The 20,060-nt window shown below is 43.2% G+C and overlaps 3 protein-coding genes across 6 annotated transcripts in view; 1 reads left to right on the top strand and 2 right to left on the bottom strand.

The window, feature by feature from the left end:
- celsr1a (cadherin EGF LAG seven-pass G-type receptor 1a) overlaps positions 1-11,003 on the bottom strand; it is a 94,495-nt gene extending 83,492 nt beyond the window's left edge. The window contains 2 exon segments of the mRNA XM_078281448.1: positions 7,264-9,769; positions 9,772-11,003. Coding sequence (XP_078137574.1) covers positions 7,264-9,769; positions 9,772-10,815 — 3,550 coding nt within the window. The 5' untranslated portion in view covers positions 10,816-11,003.
- A 1,116-nt stretch (positions 11,004-12,119) lies between these two features.
- On the bottom strand, positions 12,120-17,134 carry trmu (tRNA 5-methylaminomethyl-2-thiouridylate methyltransferase). 2 transcript variants are annotated; one of them, XR_013503869.1, is made up of 12 exons: positions 16,937-17,134; positions 16,632-16,797; positions 16,436-16,542; positions 16,142-16,264; positions 15,819-15,991; positions 15,627-15,680; positions 15,060-15,126; positions 14,780-14,880; positions 14,292-14,436; positions 14,113-14,195; positions 13,758-13,958; positions 12,120-12,701 (listed from the first exon to the last, which is right to left on the bottom strand). XR_013503869.1 is itself a non-coding variant. In XM_078281390.1 (11 exons), the coding sequence occupies exons 1-11, from the start codon at positions 17,016-17,018 to the stop codon at positions 13,809-13,811; spliced, it is 1,251 nt and encodes a 416-aa protein (XP_078137516.1). In that variant the 5' UTR covers positions 17,019-17,134; the 3' UTR covers positions 12,120-13,808. The 2 variants fall into 2 exon arrangements, 1 of the variants encoding a protein (XP_078137516.1); XM_078281390.1 differs by having other exon boundaries at positions 12,120-13,958.
- LOC144537634 (L-threonine ammonia-lyase-like) lies at positions 16,745-20,044 on the top strand. Of its 3 annotated transcripts, none has more exons than XM_078281391.1 (7): positions 16,745-16,839; positions 17,666-17,843; positions 17,926-18,107; positions 18,480-18,610; positions 18,721-18,869; positions 18,988-19,077; positions 19,305-20,041. In XM_078281391.1, exons 1-7 carry the CDS (start codon positions 16,804-16,806, stop codon positions 19,544-19,546), a joined length of 1,008 nt encoding a protein of 335 aa, XP_078137517.1. In that variant the 5' UTR covers positions 16,745-16,803; the 3' UTR covers positions 19,547-20,041. The 3 variants fall into 3 exon arrangements, with proteins under 3 accessions (XP_078137517.1, XP_078137519.1, XP_078137518.1); XM_078281392.1 differs by lacking the exon at positions 16,745-16,839 and adding an exon at positions 17,041-17,239 and having other exon boundaries at positions 19,305-20,039; XM_078281393.1 differs by lacking the exon at positions 18,988-19,077 and having other exon boundaries at positions 19,305-20,044.
- The last annotated feature ends 16 nt before the right edge of the window (positions 20,045-20,060 follow it).

Here is a 20,060-nt window from a genome sequence, read left to right as displayed (position 1 = left end):
TTATTGTTACTCTGCAAATGCATGCTTAAGACTTCACTGTCAGTTCTTCATGCTGGTTCCTACAGATACCCGTAAACATCGCCAAACATCAAATATGAGCAACAATTGTGTGAACACCTTCTAACAAACAACCAGTGGAGGGACGCTCCAACTGTCCCCTTATCATCTCCTCTTTCTCTTCTTTTGCCTCCTTCTTCTTCACTGTCACACATGTCATTCACTCTGGCTGCTAGATACTGTATACACTCACCCTCAGCCCCCACCCCACCACCACTTAACATTCCTGCAGCTGGTCATCGCACATCATGACGCATGTAATGTCACACTCGTGAGCCGCCGGCGAGCAGCGATGCTCCGCCTGCCTCCTCGGTGAGAGAGACAAAGGGGAGTACTGTGTCGTCTGAGTGAGAGAGAATGAAAGAGAAAGGGGCTGAGAGACGTGTGTCGGGTTACAATCAAATACGACCCCTCCACCACCCAAAAACCTGTTGGAGTTTGAGTGGTGAAATCACTGTCCTTCAGCATGTAAACGAAGATAACCCTGCCTACCTGTGTGTGTGTGTGTGTGTGTGTGTGTGTGTGTGTGTGTGTGTGTGTGTGTGTGTGTGTGTGTTTTGCAGGGTAGGGTAAATAAGGGTGTTTGTTTCATCTGTGTGGAAACCAGATAAAGCATTTATCACTAAAAAGCACACACACACACATTTATATACTATATACATATTAAAAACACAATCATACACTCAAATAAAAAAATAGCAAGAAACTCTGTATAAGATAACACATTAAAAGGAAAAAACAGGATACCCCCCCCCCTCTCTCTTCCCTTTCAAAACCCCCCACCTTCACCTCTTTACCTTTTTCAACTCAAAACATACTGTGTTTGCTAACAAACAACCCCCTCACTTTCCAACCAGCGACAGACACAAGCACGACGCTTAGAGAGATTTCCTGCAGGAAACAAAACACCGATCTTGAGAAAGCAGCACATGGATTAAGGAGTGTGGGAGGAAAGATGGCTCAAGTAGCACAAGGTGGACAGATTTTTGGAGGTTCAGACAATGCCAAACAAACAGTAAAAGGAGTGTAAAAACTACCATCTGTTCCGGGTATAAAGAATCACAAATGAAACTTAACTTTTTCAAGCATCTTTTCGAGTCAAACAAAGTACATTTTCCCCACAAGGTAAAGGAAGCCATTTGCACCTGCCCACCTATCCCACAACCACAAACACGGACGGGCTGTATTCCTTCTCACAGGTAGTGACGGAATCAGCAGACAGCCTTGGATCCTCAAACATCCCTGCTTTTTCTAGCCTGTAATTGAGTGTTCAGACATCAGTGGAGTCGAACAGTGACCAGTCCTGATCCCCTGGTATATACACTTCAAACTCACAGCCTGGAGGCCCACACATAGCAGCACACACACACACACACACACACACACACACACACACACACACACACACACACAACCAAACAGTAAAGCCCTTGGTGGATGTACAAGATTAGGCATGAATGTGATTCCTTTCTCGCTCATTGAACACACAAACAGAGACGTGGAGACAGTTATTACACCTGCACATGTTCTCTGCTCTGTCTTCTTCGGGGGGCACCATGTTATTTCCACTTGCTAAAAAGACATACTGGGCACACTGGCAGGTGAGTATCCAGGTAGGTATACACACACACACACACACACACACACACACACACACACATGCATAAAGATATACGAACAGACTGACAGGAGAGGCACACAGAGGCAGACTGGCATGCAGACACATAGAGAAAGCGAAGGACAGAAATCTAATAAGTTTCTGTGACCACTTAAGACAGATTTAGCTTCTACAACAATGTGGCAGACAGCAACGCTCTCCAGGCACATGGTCAAGCAACGGGTGCATTCATTAGAAAAGGACATAGAAAGACTGAGAAAGACGTGAGGGAAGATAATAAGACCGAGGGTGAGAGGGAAAAGCACAGCGAGATAAGAGGAGGGAGGACACAGAAGGGAATGTGGTGAGGGGCACAGTTTGAAGCCAGGAGTGTGCGATATCTACGGTGGCCCTGAAGTGCAAATCACAACAGCAAATAGAAAAACACAACGGCAAATAGGAAAACACGACAGAAAATAGGAAAACACGACAGCAAATATGAAAACACGACAGAAAATAGGAAAACACGACAGAAAATAGGAAAACACGACAGAAAATATGAAAACATGACAGCATTAACTTCTACCGGAAAAGGTAGGTCCTATCTAGCAGAGGACGGACCCTCCTGATTGGACAGACGGACTGTCTGTCTTTTAACAGGAAGGAGAGGTGAAAAACACGGAAAAGCGCCTACTTTTAACAGAGAGACAGTCCGTCTGTCCAATCAGGAGGCTCCGTGCTCTGCTAGATAGGCCCTACCTTTTCCGGTAGAAGTTAATGCCGTTTTGTTTTCCTATTTGCTGTCGTGTTTTCCGATTTGCCGTCGTGTTTTATGATTTATTGAAGTGTTTTCCTATTTGCTGTCGTGTTTTCCTATTTGCTGTTGTGTTTTCATATTTGCTGTCGTGTTTTCATATTTGCCGTTGTGTATTTCTATTTGCTGTTGCTGATTTGCACTTCAGGGCCACCGTAGTTATCTTAGGAATGAATGGGATCCCCCAATATCAGTTACTTAGAGTGCCAAGCCTGGGAATGGCGGCATATCTCACACACATACTGCAGAAAACAAATGAGCTGCTGCATACAGTGCTGAAGCACACAGACTCCATCCATGCAGACTTCAGCTCCTTGAAATGACTCTGCCACACACATGCCTGTAATTGTAGTTTTTCCTCCTATATTGATATTGACTTTAGCAACGGAGGAATATTGACATCCACTCAGAGCCACATAAACAACACATCTCTTTTCCACACATGCGCTCCTTATTGCCCCCTCTCTCTCCGCCCCATCTATCAGGTTGGGAGGTCATGTGTAGAAGAGTACATTGTAAAACCCCATGTCCTGCTTTGATCTCATAGGTGAGAGGTCACGAGTCATCACCGTCTGTGCATCCCTGCCACACCTGTGCTCAAGTGAGGAGTCACATTTCTCTTGTCGGAACAACAAACACATGACTTTTACCTGGGAGAAGACGGGAAAACAGTAACAGAAAAGGAACAGAAGAGGTTTGTCCCTTGACTCACACAGGTAGCAATTTATCTTTCCCAATATGCGTTGTTGTGTCCTCTGTGGCGCAATATCTCATGGTTAAATAATGATTTGAAACCAAAAAGAATGCCAAGGACAAGGAATGGAGGCAGAACAGAGGAAGATGGTGTATTGAGAGAGAGAATGAATGGAAGGCCACAAAATTCATACAGAAAGCAACGTATCACGCCCAACACTCTACAGTGTATTGCACAAGAGTAACCTCATAATGAAGAAGAAATGAAGATAATGAAGAAATTGCACTTTTCTTTCCTTATAAATGATAAAGTGGTGGTTTTCACAGGAATGTTTTTAAGTAGTTGTGGAAGGTCAGTGAGTATAAGCAGATTTTTATTTGGCCTGGATTTTAAAATAAGCACAAAGCTACAGCTCTTGTGTCACAGTAGAAATCTAATTATGTATGTTGAGAGAGGACGGAGTGAGCAAAAGCAGAGAAAGTGTGTGTAAGAGGGGGTGGGCGGACGAAATTTTAAAAAGCTGAGCTATGCAACTCCTCAAACGGGATTAAGGGCCAAACCAAAGGCATAGACGCTAAGCAAAAGCCCCATGGGGGAAAAAGAGGGGGAGGACAGAGAGGAGGAGGAGGAGGGGTGTGTGTGTGTGTGTGTGTGTGTGCGTGCGTGCGTGTAGCGGCATGCAGCCCTGTTCACCGAGGGTAAGGGAAAAGATCAGAGCCAGGGTGGAAAAAGATGATTTAGCATCAATCATTCCTAATCGTTTAGGTTACAATCTGCTATGCTGCATCACTGAATGACATAACACAACTCCACCTACAGCCAGTTTGTGCAAGCTTTAACGTTTGCTCTTGTGAACCCCACCTATCAGGTAGAGCTTTCCTTTCGCATATCAGGAAGCAGCCGTTTGGTCGGAGCTAATAAAAGAATGTGGTGGCTACATGGACAAATTAGCAAAATCACTAATTATCTAGATTGCCAACAACGGAGGCATATTAACAACAGAGCCAGCCCTGGCAATCAACCAGCTGGTTTGAGAGTCTAACTGTGTAGTACATCGGTAACTAATTGGTAAAATTGTGATTCAAGGCTTTCCTGTGTACCACTGCGGCCCTGCTGTGATTTGTAAGAAAACACAGACCTGTCACTGACTGGATATGGCTCAGTGATGTAGCCAAGGTTTACACCTGTTAAAGAAAATACAGTACAGAAAGCAAGGATAAAGGTGCACTTTACTGAAAAACTCTTGACGGATACTCATCTTTTAGAAAACAGAGTGAAAACCCCAAAAGGTTTTAAGTGAAATTTGACAAGCTAAGATAAGAGCTCTTACATTAAGAACACATAGCCCTTAGCTATTGACAGAGCTACCGTCACACACACACACACACACACACACACACACACACACACACACACACACACACACACACACACACAGGGAAAGGGAGCGAGGACTGATAGTGTTGTGGCTAGCAGAATGTGTAAAGTGAGTATATCTCAGGAGTTATCAGGGCATTCCTGTGTTTCTGCAAAGGGCTGGAAAAACATTCTCAGGCCTTCTGTTTGCCACAATAAGAGCACCTGTGCACTTATTTCAAAGGTTCAACGAAGAGCCTCGATTAGAGGATATAAAGAGAAAAATCTCCTCTACGGACAAGACAAATCAATACTCATTGCTCACTGTGATACATCAACGGTCTTTTGTTCAATTGATCTGGAATAATAATCAGGGTTAAGCAGGCAAGACAGTGCTAATGCCCTCTGATCAATCTCATCACGGATGGACAGAGGATGGCAAAACCGATGTGAGCAAGCATAATGAGCTGTTGACTCAGATACACTCAGGAATGAAACATAATGAGGCACAGACTCCAGCTCAGTGAAAGTAAAACCAGACCCTACCCTAGACTGGGTATAATTTGGACCTGGTCTGACTGATGTCCAGGGTCGAGCCCCGGATCAGTGGACATGTGAACCTTTACATCAGACAGTTACAAGAAAAAAGGTCAAAACAATAACCATGAAATAAAATAAAACAAAAAGGTAATATAGGAGAGCATTGAAGCCTGAAAAAGACTGAATTCAAGAGAGACAGTGTCCCAATCAGAGTCTTGTCTCTCTTGTTAAGGTGCTATTAGCTCACCAATCCCCTCAGGCCTTCCATTCCCAAGAGCCTGGGGTTGAAAGGTCAAGACATCAGCGGCAATGGTTACCTAACACTTGACATCAGTGTGGGCAACCCCAAAAAAGAAGGGGTTGGAGTGTGTACATCTGTTTAATTGTGCATGAACACATGTTTACTTATATTTGTGTGTGTGCGTGTGTGTGTGTGTTTGTGTGTGTGTGTGTGTGTGTGTGTGTGTGTGTGTGCGCACATGGCTACAAGTAATGAAGAGGGACAGTCCCCTTTGGGACCATCATGAGGTCACTGTTGTCAGGGATACGACAAGAGCTGTCAGCTGTTATTGACAAACATGAATGCAGTGGCAGTGAATGAGGGCTGTAAGGCCTGGAACTATTGTGGTCAGTTGCTGCCTCCTCGGATGCTCCGCAGGTCGTCTATAACAGCCATAAAGCACTTAGAAAAGGACAGTCTGTCTTTTGTCTGAGACAAAGACAGGGCACAAGTCCTTTTTGAGAAAACGGGGGAGACAACTGGGGGAAGCCTTCCACCACCTGATGAACCATGGTGTGTAACAATTCAGGTTTAAGTCCAGCTAAAGACCTACTATATTATCTTATCAATGTCTCTGCTCAAAAAAATTAAATGACCAAAGAAAGATATTCACATTCACAAAGTTCTGAGAATTATTTCCAGTCGTCAAAACGATTTCAAGCGTACAGTTAAAATAACCAAAAACATGATTAGACTGACAGGCTGGGAATGTGGGCTTGCCCTAATGTAGCCTGGTCCACAGCACTCCATTTGAATTCCTTCAGTATGTGTGATATGCTGGCAGTCATAAGCTTGGAGAGATGATAGAATGACACAAAGAGGGCAAGCTGAATACATCTAGCAGTGATGGGCTGTTTGCCCATTTCACAGCTTAATGCGCTTTAGGAGATCAACCAACAAAGAAAGATGGAGAGTGAGAAAATAATGAGATACAAAAGAGAGAAGGTTGAGCAACCAGCTGTCAATAGGTGACAGGGTAGTTATTCTGTCAAGGTATTAGATTTATCATGCCTGTTCAACTGCCTGATTAATGTCACCGTGGTTTCTTGCAAAGCGTGTGTGTGTGTGTGTGGTTGTGTGTGTGTGTCCAGAGTTTGCATTTGTCTAATCTTTAACTTGAAAGAACAAAGTTAGCTTCTGTAGCGGCGAAAAAAGCAACTCAAGGCACATTTTTTCTACATGACCTTGTAATACAAATACACACGCCTTGAGATCTAAACCCATGTGACAGAAAGTTTCCCCCCAAAACAAAACTCTGGATCTAAAATTTATCTTTCGTTCAAAATCGAGGTAAGTGTGAGAAACTATGCAAAGCAAGGAAAGTTATGCTGGTGAAATCTTAGGAGACATCTTGCCACAAGATGTGTATAAAGCTCCCTGCAGCACACCTACACAAGGCCAAAAACCTTAAGCCACTTCAAAGAGTGCGGTCTGCATATGCGCTAAGTGAGGGAAATCATGTGTGTGCATATGCTTGCACTATATGCATGCGTGTGTTCCAACTTGTGACAGAAACCCACATATCTGCAACAAAGCGGCTCGGTTACCAGGATGCCCTGCTAATAGCACCCTTTTATTACCTCAACCAACCACTTGCACACAATACATTTATCACCCAAATGGCACAAAAGCAGCACAACCGGATCCTGCATTGAGCCTGCAGCATACACTTACTGAACATACAGTCAACATTACAGCCAAAACCTGCCCTCTGTCTTAATTCAACGGAAGATTCTATATTGACTCTGCAGTGTGATGATAGATCACACGTGGAGACTCAAATTTCCATCTTTTCCGTCTAACACATTTTTATCACCTTGTGACACATGTAACTGACGTGAAAAGTGAAAATTCCTCAGGAAAAAAAAAAACAGCTTGAAAATAAGATAAAAGGAAGAAGACATTTTCAGAATTTGTTTTCTTACCTGAGACAGAAATGGTCATAGGTGCTTCCAAGGTCCTGTCATTGTCCAGATCCCTGCTTAACCTCAGATCCCCAGTGTCCTCGTTCAACAGCAGCAGACTGAGCTCATTTCCAGATTCAAACTTGTACCGCAGCTTATCCGACACATCCGGGTCATGAGCTGGTACCTTTCCTATTATTCCTGACGGAAAACTGTTGGACTTGTTGGTGATGTAGTTGTTGAAGATAATCTCAAAGTTCTGCAGCACTGGCTCATTATCATTCATATCTACAAGGCGGATGTGCACAGTAGCCCGGCTCACTAGTGGTGCTGAGGTGGCCTGGACCACAATAACATACTCTCTTCTAGCCTCATAATCCAGGTCTGTGAGTGCAGTGAGGTCGCCATTAAAAATGTCTAGCTGGAAAACTTCTGGATTATTCCCTTCTACAATCTGGTACATGATTTGAGCATTGGTGCCCTCGTCAGGGTCGGTGGCAGTGATTCGGGCCACGACGGACCCCACTGGGCTGTTCTCCTCCACGTCAATGAACAGCTCGTCCTTCTCAAACACTGGAGCATTGTCATTTATGTCTTGGACAACCACATGTATGGGGACAGCTGACTTCAGAGGCGGAATCCCCCTATCCACAGCATAGGCCTTCAGATTGTAAACAGGAACATTCTCCCGGTCCAGTTTGCGAGCAGTTCTGATGATACCAGAGTAAGGCTCTATGAAGAAATCCCCCTCTCCGTCATCGCCACCCTGAAACGAATAGCTCACCCTGCCATTCGAGCCTGAATCTCTATCTGAAGCAGAGATCTGGAGAACGCTGGTATAGACAGGTGCATCTTCTAATACAGTCCCCTGGTACCTATCCCGAATAAACTGAGGAGTATTATCATTGGCATCAAGGATGACAATCTCCACATAGGTGGTATCAGATTTCTGAGGGATGCCATTGTCTCTGGCAATGATGGCTAACGTGTAGGAGGCCTGGTCTTCATAATCAATCTCCATTTGTGTTGTTATGGCACCTGTGTCCGAGTCAATTTTAAACTGAGGAACATTGTCCTCCATCACATACGTGATGCGAGCATTTTCCCCTGTGTCCTCGTCCGTAGCACTGATCAACACCACAGTGGAGCCCACCGGTTTTTCTTCACTGAGCATCACCTGGTAGTTGGCACTTTGGAAGACGGGCCGGTGTGTGTTGGCGTCCGTCACATTGATGAACACCTGAGCAGTGTCAGAGCGTGTTCCGTCACTGGCGGTGACTGTCAGGACGTACTGGCGTTCCTGCTTGTAGTCCAAGGGGAGGGCTAAGGTGATGAGACCGCCGCCACTCTGGCTAGTGATGGCAAAGCGGTTCCTGGTGTTGCCACTGGAGATCTGATAGGTCACCACACTGTTGACGTCCCTATCCACCGCCGTCACTGACAGTACGCTGGTCCCTACGACAGCATCTTCATTGATCTTCAGCGAGTAGACCTTCTCTGTGAATGTGGGTACATTATCATTCACATCAAGCACCGTGATGCTGACGCTGGCTGAGGAGGACATCACGGGTATCCCGTGATCTCTTGCCTCTACGCCGAAGGTGTAGAAGTCAGTGGTCTCCCTGTCAAGCTCTTCACTCACTGTAATCCACCCTGTGCTGTTGTTGATGGTGAAGGGAAACCCAGGCGTGGTGTCAGTCAATCGATATCGCAAACGGGCGTTTTCTCCTGAGTCACCATCAATTGCTTGGATGTGGATCACAGAGTAACCAATGGCGACATTTTCCAACACAGTAGCCTGGAAAGGTGTGCTGACGAACATGGGGGCATTGTCGTTCACGTCCACCACTTGCACCACCACCATCCCTGTGCCATTTATCAGAGGAGGCCTGCCGCCGTCCTGAGCCTTAATCCGCAAATTATACTCTCGAATCATCTCATAGTCCAGAGGATTGATGACATCAATCACACCGGTGGGGGAGTGAATGTAGAACTGTCCTTTAACATTGCCACTGATGATGCTGTAATGCACTTTGGCGTTGTTCCCCTCGTCTTTGTCTGTAGCGTGCACCTGGATGACTTTGGTGTTGACTGCCACATTCTCTGGGATCTGCACAACATATCTCTTTTCACTGAACTGTGGGTAGTTGTCATTCTCATCCTCCACAGAGATGTTGACAGTGGCAGTGGCACTGCGGGGGCCTGGGTCTTTGCCCTGGTCGTTGGCCTCAACAATCAGCTGGTACTGGGCCCGGGTCTCCCTGTCAGGCCGCTCTCTGATCCTCACCAGGCCGTTCCGGGGGTCGATTTCAAACACAGAGTTTACTCCATCGGCGTTGACAATTTTATAAATCATGTTGGCGTTGGAAGGAGCGTCACCATCAGTGGCTCGGATTGTCATCACTTCAAACCCCACTTCTACATTCTCCCGGATGCTAACACGGTATTCAGTTTGCTCAAACACTGGGCTGTGGTCATTAGTGTCACTCACAGTTACAGTGATGTAAGAAGTGGCAGATCTTTTGGGGGGGAGCCATTGTCAGTTACACTGACTTTGAAAACATGGGTGTCTTTGACTTCTCTGTCTAGTGCCTGGACGGTTGTAATGCTCCCTGTCTGAGAGTCAATGTCGAAAAAGTCATTCGACCTGCTGTCAAACAAGGCTTCCATGCTGTACTCCAGCCTCCCTGCCTCTCCGTCATCCGGGTCAGTGGCTTTCAGGGTGATAACCCGCGTGCCCGCAGGCTCGTTCTCGGGCACGGACACCTGATAGTTGGGGAGCTGGAACTGGGGAGACGCGTTTACCTGCCGCCTCCCCCTGTGTATCAATTTGCCAGACTTTCTCTGTACTGTTTCTGAGAAGGATCCATGTTGTTTAGGCACTTTTACAAGGGTCAAAGTCAGCTGCACAGAGAGCCTGCCGCCTGGAGAGCTGTGCAGCGCGCAGTGCAAATTCACCTCTCTGTGCTCAAGACATAAGTCACTGGCCAGGAACAAATCCCCATGCCTGAACACTGCACTCAAGTCTTTGCCAACACACATGCTGTTTAAAAAGGCGGTGTTGCGCGTAAAGGCAGGCAAAAGTTCTGTTACATTCAAAAGCAGTTTACCTGCGGGTAAGCAGGAAGTTGCCTCCAGCTTTGTAAGGTGTTTAATGTGAATGTCTGGCTTACCTGACGCTTTCTTTCTCTTGTATTTAATAAAACAGTCCTGGCCGTGGACAAACACATTAAACTGTGTCAGAATAACGTCCCCAGATGTCAAGGAACCTGTTCTGAAATAAACAGGCGCTGGGTTCCTCGGTGTGTGCGCACACCGAACTTTGTGGGACAGACTGATGATCCCATCGTGTCTCCCAACTTGGAAAACGCTCTGGATAAATTTGGGGGATAAAGTCCTGTCAAGATTAGAAGTCCATCCAGGGCCAATCGACATGTTTGCCAAAAGGGTCCCGGGCTGTAAAGTTTCCGAAAGGTGTATCTCCAAACATCCCGCAAGCGGCAAGTTGAACAGGACACAAACCCAAATCCAACACATCGGTAGCTCCATGCTTGTGAACCTGCCAAATCCCATTCAACTTCACCGAAACTCCTCCGCAAAGGCATTAACTCTCCCTCTCCCAACACCGCGTTTTACTTTTATCCCTCATTGTGAAGTTTTAACGTGGAAAAAGACGCTTGGTATCCATAGTAGCCTATCAGCGTATCCACGGCGCGCAGCAGCTGCGTTAACCCACACTGAGTTTAAAATGAGTACAAAATGGCTCCGTGGCTCTCCTCCGCCTCCTCCTCCTCCTCTCCTCCTCGGAGGCTTATTACCATAAACCTGCTGGGTTCCCCCTTTGGGACGCTTTCACAGGGGGGCTTTTTTTTCTTATGGAGATTTAGGAAGTGGCCCTGACCGGGTGACCAATGCGCACAAGTGCATTGTTATTACAATAGGGTGAGAGCTGGGTAAAATTCCTAATGCGTGTTTGAGTGTCGCTCCCTCTTCAACTCATACATGTTGAAGTAGTTGCAAGCACTGATGGTGCATGAAAAAGACATACAAAGAAGTTGAACTAAGGCTACAATTTAAAAAAAAAAAAAAAGTTTAAAAATAAATGCATATATGATGTTGACATGTCAAACAACTGCAGTAAGATGGTTCTGTCAATGTAACAAAAAGATGGACAGAGTCTATACTCATCATTTAAATAACTAATGTTACTGCTTTATAAAACAAACTATTTGTTAACTATTACTTTGTTAATCAATACATGATTGCGCTCTTCGTGGTGAGATCTGTTGAATGGTCATTACACTGTAATCATTTTAGCATAGCATCTCAGAAAATGAAAAAGCATGGCTTCCTCTAGACAAGCTTTTTTTTTTTTTTTATCTAATAGTGAAAAATACTAGATAACACCTAACAATTTATTCTCTCTTTTCATCATTTTGTTTTTGGAACTTTTATGTTCACTTTAATGTATTGCATTGCATTTGTCAATTTCGTGTTTGAGCCTTTATGTTCTCTGTATTCTAATCCCCTTTGGTTTTCCCCACACACACACAAAAAAAAAAGACTAACAGGGAAACGTTTTTAAAATGTACAAAATCTAATTCTCTTCTGGGAAACAGACAATATGATGGGGTCAAATTTGTATAATTAGACTCTGCCATTAGGATTCATAAGAATATACAGAATGCTGATTGTGCACAACAATGCTGACTCGAGAATGACCCATGAGCTTAATCTTGTATAAAAGCGCCCCCCTGTGGCTCAATAAAGGTAGGACAACCAATGCCCTACTGTATTTTTCTCGATCGGTATATAACGTATATAACGACTGAAGAGAATATTTAGGTATGCATGCCAATGAAAAATAAGTCAACACATCATTTATAAGGTTTATTCTCTCATTTGTAAATGTTCAGGTATTTACAGTAGTTACAACGCCATTTAGAGAAAGGCACTTGTTTAAAAAATCCTGTATTTAAAAATAATGGAATCAACATGCATGACAGTATAAAGAAGCTAAGTTACAGAATTCCATTGTCTTTTCAACTATTTAAAACAATCAAATCATCTCTCTGAAATTGTGACTTACGTCTATAAGTGCTAATATAACAAATAACAGTTTTTTTAATTATCATATTCAGTTGCAAATGTTTAACTTTTTTATCCTGTTGACCAATACCTGACTTTTGAACATAATTTCTCCTTAGAGGAGAAAACATAAGGGTGCAGAGTGACTACTCTGTACTTTGTTTCTACTTTAGTACTAAAGTGTTAACTTAATTTATCAATTAACAAACAAAAAGAAAATGACAATGATTCCAAAGAACCAAGTAGAGTCATAGATTAACATCAATCACCAGTGTACTGTTCAGTAGGTGTGCCGTTGGCACAGAGGAGTGACAGTCAATCAGAAGGAAAGGTAAAGGACAGGAGGGAACTTCATGAACAACGTGAGCAACCTTAGAGATGACAGGAAAAGCTACAGTAAATGAAAAGTTTGAATCACGTTATACTGAACAAACAAGAGACTATCAGGGTCGCTTTCATTCACAGATAAGAGGGGCACAAAAATGTGTCCACCATGTCTTGACCCACAAGTAACCCCTTGCTAACTTAAGAGTCGAATCGCACCAGAACCTCCTACAGTAAGCCTCCATTTCCCAGGGTCACTCACAGGTTTCCTACAACTACAATAAAGAAAACAGTAAAGGGCTCAGAATACCAGCATCCTTGAAAAAGACAGCCTTTCTTCCAGACCACAGGCCATAACATTGAGTACTATAAGAAGACAAAAACTTTCCAAATAAAACATTAGGTTGATGGATTGTTTTCCATTTGCTAAATCATTTTAGAGCTGAATACTTATTTAAAAAGTGAGCTTGATTTTAGTTTCAGAAATGACGACTTCAATTCCAAAGGATAACCACAACTGAAAATACATCCAGCACTTCTTTAAATACAAGATCAAGTATATGAATGACTTGTCTTGCCTTTATTACCATTACGTCAAGGTGCAGGTCTTTGCAATGCATAATGGCTGATCTAATGACATCATGAACGTTCAATGGAGGATTGCTGGAGTATAAATAATGCGACCCCGTGTATATCACAAGCAGAAACAGACATACTGTAACTGACAGCGATTGCTGTGGTGTCGGTGTCGATCCAATGATAGTTATAACAGTAAATAGACGGAAAAGCTTGATTGTTTTTTTTATAAATAAGGTTACTGTTGGTTAGTAAACTTGTTACCATCTAGTCTCCACTCAAAAAACACACTTTGGCCTGGATGCAGATGGTCAGAGCAGTTCACAGATAACCTCTCAGTGTCTAAACACAAAATACTAAAAACAGTGCAGAGAGTAACCCTTTTGTCCTTGTTTTATCAATACGTTGAAGTTATGCATTTAAAAACAAATGCCAGTTTACAGTCTCTAATATGGCCTCCAGAACAGGCACTTTGCCATAGAGCCCCGTCTAAGAGACAGTTTATTTTCATGAACAGTGTGCTCTACCTAATGTACCGGACAGAGCTCATTTCCACCACGGCCGTCTGTGAGCTCATCTCAGCTGGCTGGTTCAGGCGTCTGCTGCTCCCTGTGCTGCGCGGCTGCTGCCATGCATTCTCTGCCCTGCTGGAGTGTATATTCACTGGGCCCCAGTTGTACGATCTTCCCACTACCCAGACACTCGTCTCCTTTGTAGAGCACAGCAAACTGGGGGAGGAATGGAAAGGACGACATACATACAGGTATACTCCTACAGTAACAATGAGGAACTGTGTGTATATTTTTAAGTCTTTTGGCATTATAACTGGTGTAACAGCGTAATCCTATGCAATTACACCGTATTCTGTGTGTTAGCTGTTACCTGTCCAGGTGTCAGAGCTCTGACTGGCTGGGAAAGTGAGATCCACACAGAGCCGTTCATGTTCAGTGTCACTGTACAGGGAGCTGGATAGCACAAAAAAGTGGTATTTTATGTTTAGGAAATAATAATATATTGCCTGCATTTCATCAGTGTACAGGCACTGATAATAGGAAACTCACTGAGCGGCATCTGGTGGATGAAGCGGAAATGACACTCCATCATATGGGTCTTGACTAGTTCAGGAGGCGGGTCAACTGTTACCCAGTGGAAGCATTCCGTTCGCACCGTGTCACGGAAAAGAGCCGGGTGATTCGTAGTTGGAGCCTGAGTGGGGAGAAATGTATGTAGTATGGCAGAAATTGGTCAAGTTTCAATCAGAGTTGCACACCTGACTACTACACCTTAAAAAAATTAGCAAAAGAAATGTGAATCCTAAATGGTATTGAGCATTCCAATCAAGGGACAAACAACATAAAACACTGTGATGTGGCCATCCTTGTGCTGACTCCTCGACAGATTAATGGGCATTACACATCATATATTTTATGAATGCAGCATTAAATAGTGCTTGGGAATAAGAAACAGACAACATACAGCGGCTCGGACAAATGTGTCAAGAAAGAAAGACTAATTCACCCACTTTAACAACATAGACATACTTTCTTACCACAAACACATCTCCAGTAGCGATGTCTTTGTCCACCACAAACCAGGGGTCTCTCTGCCCTCCAATTCTCGCCCTCTGGCCCAGCGTCAGAGTGAACCAGCCTGGACAGACACAGACATATAGGAAAATTATAAGAAAAAGGGGCAGGACGTACACTATGAGTTGTTTTAAGCCACAGTCACATTCAGTCTGTCTGGTAATGTAAAAGTGGAATACCAGGTCTTCATTTTGTTAGAATTCACAGTTCACAATTTAAGAACATCAAAAACCACAAACATACCTTTGTGTGTTCCCATGACAGCCCCGTCCTGAATGGAGACAAAGTTCCCTGGTTTAGGTTCTAGATACTGGGAACAGAAAAAAAAAGTATAGGTTAGAGCTGGGCAATATATCGATATTATATCGATATTGTGATATGAGACTAGATATCGTCTTAGATTTTGGATATCGCAATATGGCATAAGTGGTGTCTTTTCCTGGTTTTAAAAGGCTGCATTACAGTAAAGTGAAACTTACCAGACTGTTGTAACTGTTCTATTATTTGCCTTTACCCACTTAGTCATTATATCTACATTACTGATGATTATTTATCAAAAATCTCATTGTGGAAATATTTTGTGAAAGCGCCAATAGTCGACGCTACAATATCGTTGCGGTATCGATATCGAGTCAAAAATATCGTGATATTTGATTTTCTCCCTATCGCCCAGCCCTAGTATAGGTTTACATGTATCTCTTAATAAATGATAGCTTTTGAGCTCATCAGAAACAACGGAATAGGAAAAATAAAGAAAACAAGTCACATTAGCCAAATTGTAATGCAGCACAAATACATTTAAATTCTTACCTCCAAAATAAAGTTTTCAAAGTTTCTCTCTCCAATGAAGCAGATGCCCATGCTCTGGAAAGACGTCAGGTTTACTGTTAACATACAATGTGAATATATATATATCCCTATTTGTAATAAACATTGATTACATGTATTTCTTTATTGTATGTGTGTGTGTGTGTGTGTGTGTGTGTGTGTGTGTGTGTATACCTCTTTTTTCTTCAGCACATGGTGAAACCCTGCCTCAGCAGCAATCTTCTTAACAAACTCTTTGGTGAGTCCGGCCAGTGGGAACATGGTTTGTCGCAAGGCATCCTGGGAGATCTGACTGAGGAAGAAGGTTTGGTCTTTGAGGAGATCTGCTCCTTTGTACAACCTCACCGCTGAGGCAGAGGGAAGAGAAAAAAAGATTGCTAGATGTTTTTGATCTTAAAGCTAGTGTTGAGGTACAATTTCGCTCCAAGAGTAGCATGAAATAGATTCAAGCACAGAAATAAACGAGGGAAACAGTTGCAAACTTAGATCAAACTTACGATTTCTAATCTCAAACCGATTTCTAAAAAGAGTGATCGGCGGCGCTGTGGGTGTCTGTTGGAAAACCTCTTCGTCTTCCTGAGACGTCCTGGCGTAGTGGCCTGTTGCCATGGCATCAGCACCTTAGTAAACAACAGCACAATGCAAAATAAACCGCGCTATTTTTAATTCAATCATCATATCTCAAACTACCACCTACTGCCTTCCCGTCCCAAAAAATAAACAAGTTAAACACATGTTGAGCTGCTTGGACTGAGTTTATGTCAGTGTATGACCACATTATGATTACATACCCAGAGTGTTGATAGCATACTTGTGGAAATGGTTGAATTTGATGTGCTTGTTGCATAGTATATCTGGGTTGGGCGTCCTCCCCTTCTCGTATTCCTTCAATAGTTTACTAAAAGTGGTAAAGACAGATTTGACATTCACATTAAAGAGTTATACAATAAATAAGTGTTTATTATTTATACATTCAGCGACCAATACCTGAAAACTTCATGCCAGTACTCTTTGACATATGACACTTGATGGAAGGGGATGTCCAGGGTCTGACACACTCTGTAGGCGTCCTCACAGTCTTTCTCTGTGGTACACACCCCTCTCTCATCCAGTGAGTCCCAGTTCTTCATGAAAACTCCTGTTACACTGTAACCTTCACATGGAAATGAGAACAAATAACTGCGTTTCTGACATTGTATGTATTCAAGTAGAGCGGTTTTAACTGGTTAGCTCACCAGCCAGTTCAAGTGTGTTTCTGTGTGTATTTGTCAGACATGACAGTTTTTTCTCACCTCTTCTCTTTAGTAACAACGCCGCGACAGAGCTGTCAACGCCGCCGGACATTGCGCACACGACGTGCCTAATAAAACCCATTTTTTTTTAAAACTACAGTCCTTCCTGTTAATACTATTTTCTTACGTAACTAAATTGCCACTTCAAGGAGCAGCCATGTTTGCGGCCCGTTTAATAAAAACGTCCGACTTGAAAAACGTTTCAAACGGAACTATTTTTGGGAGCCGCAAAAAATGTAACACTGTAAACATTACGGAGCTGTCACTTTTTAAAGTAACGGAAAAATTCAAACAAATAAAAAGGTCAGTGGGAAATAAGCCTCATGCACTAAATATATAGTTTTGGTTTACTTGACGAGTCTTTTGAAAAAAGTAGGTTTTGTAATTTAACGTATATTGGCTTTTCTTAATAAATCTGTACGGGTGCGTGGACTGCTAACGTTAGCAGCATAGAAGGGGCTTTAATTCAAAAACAGTAGCTAGCTAATTATATAACTATTCACAATAGTATTCGTATTTGTACACACAATGAATGAGTTAGGATAGTGTTAAAGGCAGATGTAAAATCCTATAAAAAAAAATAGATATTAAAAGCTACTCTAATAATTAAAACCAAATGAGTAACGTTACTTATAGACCAAAATGCATAGGCCTATGTTTATCAGCCAAAATGGTGGCTTCACAATGCAGATGTATTACTGATATTAAATTGTGTGTGTTCTTACACAGATGGGTGAGGTTTCTGCAGAAGGCCTCACCTTGGATCTGCTGAGGGAAGCCAGGGAGATGGTGAGAAGCAGTCCCCTGGGTGTCATCAACACTCCCATGATCCCCTGGTGCCAGACAACCCTGCCTCTCGACATCCACTGCAACATCCACATCAAATTGGAAAACATGCAGAGAACTGGTTGGGCGTAACCACTTTGATTCATCTCACATAGCCACATCTCGCCTCATTACTTAAGAATTGTCTTACTTTTAATTGACAGGGTCGTTCAAGATCAGAGGAGTGGCCAATCAGTTTGCCAGGAGACCGAAGGGAGGTCATTTTGTCACCATGTCTGCTGGGAACTATGGGAAGTCTTTTGCGTATGCCTCAAAACACTATGGTTCAAAGGGCAAGGTGGTGATGCCAGAAACAGCCCCTGTGTCCAGATCCATCCTCATTCAGGTTAGGGTTATCTGCTGACAGCTTACAAATCCTCAAAGCCATCGCGTGGAGGCAGGATGTGACATTATGTCACTTTATGCTGTGATTTGCTATTATAGATTGTTTCCCTGCATTAATCTCAAAAAGACATATTCCTTTGGTTGCAGTTAGGGTGCAAAATTAACTTTTTTGTCCACCGGCCAAATGGCGAGTACATTTTCAAATTTTACCAGCCATTTAATAAATTACAATAGTTTTGTTTTGGCTGGTGAGTAAAGCAAATCTACCAGCCACTTGCATATTTCACCAGCATTTGGCTAGTATACGGTGCTAATTTTGTACCCTGGTTTTGCAGTTCTGCTCCGTAATTAAAGTGTCCTTCTCGTCCTCAAGAGTTTCGGGGTGGAGGTGGAGCGAGTTCCTACCTCCTGTCTGATGAATGTGGTGAACCGCTGTGTTCAGGAGGAGAACATGACCTTCCTGCACTCCTATGATGACCTGGATCTAATAGCAGGACATGCCAGGTACACTCAAAGGCTGACAGTGCATTCTGGATTATTCAAACTTCTATCTATTAGAACTAAACTGTGTGTGTGTGTGTGTGTGTGTGTGTGTGTGTGTGTGTGTGGTCCAGTCTAGGTATGGAAGTTCTGGAGGTGATGCCTGAGCCTGATGTGGTGGTAGTGTGCTGTGGTGGAGGGGGACTGCTGGCAGGTGTAGCTGCTGCCATCAAACTGTCAGGCTGTGATAGGACCAGAATCTACGGCGTGGAACCAGAAGGAGGTAAAACTAACACAGACGAGTCAAAGCATCACCTGCAGTATAGCTTCACAAGAAGAGCCACCACGTATCCCAGCAGCTCAGTGAACTTTGGGCTTGTTGCGTTTCTGTTTTAACTCAGCCTGCACCATGTACAAAAGTTTCATTGAGAAGAAGCCAGTGGGCATGGACACCAAGAGCATTGCCTCAGGACTTGCACCACCTTTTGCAGGTACTGTATCACGAGAGTTGTTTCTCTCAAGCTTTCTCTCCATTGCTTTAAATTAGACTGTTATTAGAAGTTTGTTCTTTACTCTGTGAAGGATGCAGGTATAAATGTTATCGTCTGGCATTCCCTGCTACGGTGGGTGACAAATTGCTACAAGAGTAATACTTTTAGAGTGAAGAATTACTTACTGTGACTGTTTTAATTTGTGTCTCTCTTTCTTTGCATCCCAGGCACACTGCCCTTTGAGTTGTGTCAGCGTTACGTGGAGGGGATTGTCCTTATAAACGATGAAGAGATCAAGGCGGCCGTGTCCACCCTCTACCGCTCTGGACTTGTGGTGGAGCCGTCGGGCTCTGCTGCGTTCGCTGCCATCGTTAACAACAAGATACCCGAGCTGGAGGGGAAGAACGTGGTGTGCATCCTCAGCGGAGGCAACATCGGAAAAGACGAGCTTGCCAACTTCTCAGACTGACGACTATGCACTACTATGATGTGACTTCTTAGTGTAACACTGTGAAGATGAAAAACTATTCAGGTCAAAATGATATCAGTCTAACTAACTTCATAAGGAAGTTTCTGTTGTAACAGAATACTTGTTTGCGAAGTGCAGATGAATCATGATGAAATTAACATTAACTTTTAACATTCATTTTCTATAACCAAACTCTCTTGATGAGTATTTTAAGTGCCACAATCTCAAGTCGATCAATATACATTTCATTTCAATGTAATTTGGTTTGTTCCAGTGTTCCTCCTAAATCTCATTTCATTAAGAGTTTGTTGTTGTGCCCTCAAATAAAACTGAGAATGAAAGTGAGTAAAAAGTAAACATCCAGGTGCAAGTTAAGTAATGCTGTGACATTTTACATTTCTATTGGTTAGAGAATTTTAGCGTCCCTACACTTGATATATTATAACAAAAGGTAATTTAGGGTGATTTAAAAGAACAAAGCTGCATCAAAATGTTTTGGACAACCAGTACATTT

This window comes from Sander vitreus, chromosome 23 (assembly GCF_031162955.1).
Source record: "Sander vitreus isolate 19-12246 chromosome 23, sanVit1, whole genome shotgun sequence".
NCBI lineage: Eukaryota > Metazoa > Chordata > Actinopteri > Perciformes > Percidae > Sander > Sander vitreus.
Note: the sequence above shows the minus strand (reverse complement) of the source record. Positions and strands in the feature narration are given on the sequence as shown.

Excerpts from the sequence above, each read along its gene's own strand:
- trmu (XM_078281390.1), bottom strand. The coding sequence starts at position 17,018 with ATGGGTTTTATTAGGCACGTCGTGTGCGCAATGTCCGGCGGCGTTGAC. Across the intron at positions 15,681-15,818 it reads ATGTGCTGAAGAAAAAAGAG|AGCATGGGCATCTGCTTCAT; the intron begins GTATACACACAC and ends ACGTCTTTCCAG. Across the intron at positions 14,881-15,059 it reads TGTCATGGGAACACACAAAG|GCTGGTTCACTCTGACGCTG; the intron begins GTATGTTTGTGG and ends GTGTCTGTCCAG.
- LOC144537634 (XM_078281391.1), top strand. The coding sequence starts at position 16,804 with ATGGAAATGAGAACAAATAACTGCGTTTCTGACATT. Across the intron at positions 16,840-17,665 it reads ATAACTGCGTTTCTGACATT|ATGGGTGAGGTTTCTGCAGA; the intron begins GTATGTATTCAA and ends GTTCTTACACAG. Across the intron at positions 17,844-17,925 it reads GGAAAACATGCAGAGAACTG|GGTCGTTCAAGATCAGAGGA; the intron begins GTTGGGCGTAAC and ends TTTAATTGACAG.